The sequence below is a fragment of the Monoraphidium neglectum genome (assembly GCF_000611645.1).
Source record: "Monoraphidium neglectum strain SAG 48.87 unplaced genomic scaffold scaffold03050, whole genome shotgun sequence".
Classification (NCBI taxonomy): domain Eukaryota; kingdom Viridiplantae; phylum Chlorophyta; class Chlorophyceae; order Sphaeropleales; family Selenastraceae; genus Monoraphidium; species Monoraphidium neglectum.
In genome coordinates this window covers 1-4,915 of record NW_014010578.1, presented here as the reverse complement: position 1 = coordinate 4,915, position 4,915 = coordinate 1, and the positions used below count along the sequence as shown (strand labels likewise).

The following is a 4,915-nucleotide window of genomic DNA, read 5'->3' as shown; positions in this document are numbered from 1 at the left end:
CCGCCGCGGCCGCGGCCGGCGGCGCCGGCGGCGCGGGCCTCGGCAGCCCGAGCAGCTTCTCCATGGCCGCCTCCGCCACGCGGCGCCGCAGGACCGGCACGACCCGCGGCCGCCGGGCGCGCGGCGGCCGCATGCCGCCGGGCCGCCCCTCCCGGCGGCTGGCGCCGCCCGATTTCTCACCCTGCCCCTCCCCATCCCCCTCTTCCTCATCCTCGTCGCTGCTGGAGCCGCCACGGTGCCGCGACATGTGCTCCAGTTGGTCCTGCACGGCCCTCCTGTAGCTCTTGTCCCTGGCTGCCTCGTCCTCCGCCAGGCTGCCCGCCAGGCGTATGAGGGAGAACAGCACGTCGAGGTGCTCTAAAGAGGATGGCGGCTGCGGGTAGTCGCTGTGGCGGCAAGAGTGGGTGGGGGGCGCGGCGGCGGCGGCGGGCTTGGGCGCAAGGAAGGTGAGACGAGGCGTGCCGCTGCAGGGTGCCGGCCTGGGGCGCTGTTGGCGCTGCCGGGCGTCATAGCTGCTGTTGCTGCGGTATTGCTGCTGGTGCTGCTGCTGCGACGGCTGCTGCTGCTGCTGCTGCTGCTGCCCGCCTCCCGTCCCGCCGTCGACAGCAGCGCCCACACGCACACCAAACTCGCGGCGGCCGCGCTCACTCTGGGCACAGCACCCAGCCGGCCACCTCAGACAGCAGCCCCAGGCGCTGCACGCCGCTCAGGCGCGTCAGCACTGGGGCCGCCTCCACCTCCTTGCAGCACATCGCCTGGACCGCCTGGGGTAGCACCTGGGGGGTTTGGTGTTTGATGGGGCGGGAGCAACGAAAGGGACCCGTGGCAGACGCTGAGAGCAAGCAGCGAGCCACAAGGGATGAGTGGGACCGCATGCTGTGTGCTGCAGGCTTCGCAAGAGACACACACTCCCTAGAACAAGATGGCGTGATCGCTGTTGCATCTCGGTAACGATGAGCATCGGCACAGCCGCGTCAAACGACTGAGGGCGCGGACCCACTCTGCAGAGAGCAGTCAAAATTGCGGTCAAAGGTTGGGGCGGCTCCCACCTGCTCCACCAGCCGCCTCAGCTCTGGCGACACCACCAGGCCCTCGAAACCGGTGGGGGCTGCCAGCTGCCAGTGTACCAGGCGCACGGCCTCGGCGCACTGCAGTGTGTGTGTGCATGGCCAGTGACATTGTCTGTCTATGCGCGGGCGTCGCAACGGCGCCCCGGCTGCGGCGAAGCCTGCACCCTTGCAAGGCTCAGCGCCGCAGCCGTAAGCGAGGGCATGCGGCCATCACTAATCAAAGCGCACGCTTGGCAGTTGCTGTTTTCTGCCATCTCATCAGCACCGCCGGTGGTTGCTCGATCATGTTTGACCGGATTCATTCATCTTTGACCGATCCGGCCCGACCAACGCTCACGTGTCGGACCTCCCAGCTGTCGGCAGAGTACTTGGCATGCGGATCCAGTAGCTGCTGCTCCTTCCCATCCCTTTGCGACGACAGCCGATCTGCATTCCTGAACTCATACAAGGCGCCCGGGTCCAGGATGCCGCAGCTCCCGGCGCCACTCGCAAGGGCGGCTGGCGGCTCGGTGCCATCACCGGTTGCGCTGGGTGGCCCAGGTGTGGCGGCCGGTGCGGTGACGCTGCTTCCCCGTGCCTTTTTGACGACGGACTGGAACTGAGCGCATCAGAGTGGGGTGCGCAGCGCGTTCACTGCTCACTGTGTGCGCCGCTTGCAGTGTCATGCTCGCGCCGTGGTGTTGCGCGTGCCAGCACACGTCAAGCAACGGGATAACTCACCAATAGGAATGTATCACCGGCATCGCTCCTTTCAAAACCATCTATGGCTGGCCAGCGGTGCCTTCGTCGAATCGCTTCTGCTGTCTCCCGCTCGTCCATTGTCCTGGACCTCCACCAGAGTTTAAATGTGCAGCATGTATGATGCTGCGCAATTGGATTAATCAAACCAACAGCCAATGTGCCCAGATCAGTCCTGACTCCGCATCTGGACGCTCGAATGTTGTTCCAGAACGAAGCATGATGATAGCAGCAGGTGTTGAATGATATCACACTGCATGTGAATGAGATGACCCCATTCCACCTACCTGAAGCACATGGTCGTCCACGTCACCAGCAGTAACAGGAAACGGTCAACTGCTGCTGCTGGTGCGGTGGAGCTGCTGCTGGTGTCGCGATTGCTCACGCTTGACATGGGGCAAAATTGGGTTGCTGGCGCAATTTGTGATGTCTGGAAACCTGAGACTCTGTTGAGATCCTGGGCCTGTTTGTATGCGTCTGCAGTGTGATGCGTGGGGCGGATGTGTGCAACAGGTGCCCACAACTGCTGCCGCTTGCAGCAATAGTTCCAAGCACAGCACTTGCAGCTTCTTTCCCAGGGTCTTAAGCTTGCGATTTGTGCGTCTGGGTGGATGCCGTTGTGTGTCCAGCGCAGGCGGGACTGGTGTGGTGGGACGGTGCAGCCGTACGCGCCTCCAACAACGTCGGGCGCTGAATTGCATTTGCAGTGCCGCATGCGCGAGACGGACTTTTGTGGTCTGAGCGCTGGACCTGGCCACGTCCTGCCGTGACGTGCAGGCGGCACGGCCAGCTGTCCTAGCATCCCACGCCCGCCGCCTCCTGCCCCGCCTGCCGCAGGGGCTGCCCCGGCCCTTCGCAGGCCCCTCTGCTGCTGCGGCCGCCCACGTCCCCACCACCGTGCGCGAGGCGCAACCAGATCGGCCCTGCAGACGCGGCCCCCTCGTCGGCCGCTGCCGTGGCCGCAGCCCCCGCGGCCGCCGCGGCCGCCGCAGCCACCGCCCCTGGCGTCACCCCGAACGCCTCCATCACCAGCCGCCGCCCTGGGTGCCCCGCCGCGCGCGCGGCGCGCAGCACGCCGCACAGCTTGGCGTGCGCACTGCGGTCGGCGTGGGCGCACGCCTCGCTGCAGTAGCACCCGGCGCCGCAGCCGCCGCCGCCGCCGCCGCTGCCACAGACCCACGGCTCCAAAGCTTTGACCAGGCAGCCGCATCCCCAGCAGTGTCGGCGGCACTCGGCCGCCAACAGCTCACTGTACGCGCACGGAGAGGCGCCGCCCACGGCGCCGAGCAGGGGCGACCCCTCCAGCTCGAACGCCAAACTTGCATCCGGCTCCAGCTTCGCACGGCGCGCCGCGTACGCCGCCGCGCGCAGGCGCCGCCCCGCATCTGCATACGGCCCCGCCGCATCCGCAGGCCTCCCGATCCCTGCCTTGTCGCAGCCGCCGCCCGCCCCCGCCCCTGCTCCTTCCAATGCCGCTGCCCTCACCGCCGCCTCCTCCTCCTCCTCCCTGCCGTCCCAACCGTCGCCGCCGCCGCTGCCGCCGCCCTCCTCGCCGCGCAGCACGCCCAGCAGTGCCCCGTGGTATAGCCCGCAGTGGCGGGGCGGGCGTACGAGGCCGAGCACCACCAGCACATACTGCAGCTGCTTATTGACAAGAGAGCCCCGGCCGCTCCGCAGGACCCCAAGCTCGAATCCGAGCGTCGCAGAGAGCGCTGCGCCCGCCGCGACGGGGCGGTACGCCCACGCGCAAGGGGCGTCCCACGGCGACACGTGGGATGGCGGCGTGGGGGCGTGCGCGGTGAGCGCCAGGAGAGCGTGCAGCGCGGCGACAGGCAGGGTGGGGGTGTAGGCCTGCCGCGGGGGCGAGTTTGGGGGGGGGGCAGTGGAGAGGGGGTCGGCGGCGGCGTGTGGCAGCGCGGGTGTGGCGAAGGGGTCCAGGGGGAAAAGCGGAGGCAGCTCGAAAGTGGGAGCCCGCCACGCAGGCTAGCGGGGGCCTGTTCTGGCGCACGCGCACAACCATACAGCTGGTCGCAAGGCGGCCGGCGCGGCGCCCGCCTGACGCGCCGGGGCGAGCGGCGCACGCGCGCCCTCTCGGGCCATCAGCAGGCCTGCTGGCGGCGCCGCTCGGATGACTAACCTTTGCAAATTCCGACTCGACCGCTGCTGCGTAGGAGTGAGGGACGAATGACTCTTCCGTGCTGGCCAGGCCGCCGACGAGCGCGTGCAGCTGCGGCGGCAGCGGCACCAGCGTGCGCCGCAGGGAGAAGGCGACCAGCCGCCACGCCCGCATGTCGCTGCTGTGGGGGCACATCCGCGCGTGCTGCTCCCACCACGCGGCCGCAGTGGGCTTGAGCTTGCAGAAGAGGCGCCACAGCAACCGGCGCAGCGCAAAGGGCGAGCGGGGGTCGTCCTGTAGCGCTGCCGCCGCGCCGCCGTCGTCGCCGCCGCCCCCATTCGCGCCGCCAGCCGCGCGGGCCCGCTCCTCCGCGCAGAACGGGCACGGCGTCGCTCGCGCCGCGCGCCTCTGCGCCTCGGCCTCCTCCTCTTCCACCTCCTGAAGGCCCGTCCCTGCCACGCCCGCCGCCCCACCCTCTGGGCGCGCCTCGCCCTGCCGGCCTCTCCGCCGCCGCGCCTCCGACACTGCGGATGCCGCGGCGTCAAGCAGCCGGCGCTCGTCGCGGCCGCGCACGACGCGCCAGCCGACCTCGGACTCCCAGCCAGCTTCGCACGCGCCTGTCTCGTGCACAGCGGCCCTGCGTCGTGCAGTGAAGCGGGGCGGGGCATGGCGCCGCGCGCTCGCTCTCGACGGGCGATGCCGACAGCACCATATCTCTGAAAACCTCCACACATGACGCCATGCCCCGCCGCACGCACGCAAACAGTCACGCAAGCGCGACCACGGCCGGCGCTGTATTACTGCCCCCTCCCTTGCCCCCAACCACCCCCACCCCCTCGCCATGTCAGCGCGGTGGCTCAGCCCGCTCACTGCTGCAGCAGCGACTTCCCGAGCACGAGCTCCTGGGTCACATGTTTGACGTAATTCCTCTTCTCCTCAGAACTGCCCACAATGGTATCATCGCGCGCCAAGCTGCCAACCACTTCCTGCC

The 4,915-nt window shown here is 69.0% G+C and overlaps 1 protein-coding gene across 1 annotated transcript in view; it reads right to left on the bottom strand.

Moving 5' to 3' along the window:
* Positions 1 to 4,767, bottom strand: part of MNEG_12076 (hypothetical protein) — a gene marked incomplete at both ends in the record, with an annotated part of 6,550 nt that extends 1,783 nt beyond the window's left edge. The window contains 7 exons of the mRNA XM_014039452.1: positions 181 to 386; positions 649 to 776; positions 1,050 to 1,148; positions 1,417 to 1,668; positions 2,616 to 3,659; positions 3,946 to 4,561; positions 4,757 to 4,767. Of these exons, the coding sequence (XP_013894906.1) occupies positions 181 to 386; positions 649 to 776; positions 1,050 to 1,148; positions 1,417 to 1,668; positions 2,616 to 3,659; positions 3,946 to 4,561; positions 4,757 to 4,767 (2,356 nt within the window). The remainder of the gene's footprint in view (positions 1 to 180; positions 387 to 648; positions 777 to 1,049; positions 1,149 to 1,416; positions 1,669 to 2,615; positions 3,660 to 3,945; positions 4,562 to 4,756) is intronic.
* Positions 4,768 to 4,915: the final 148 nt, after the last annotated feature.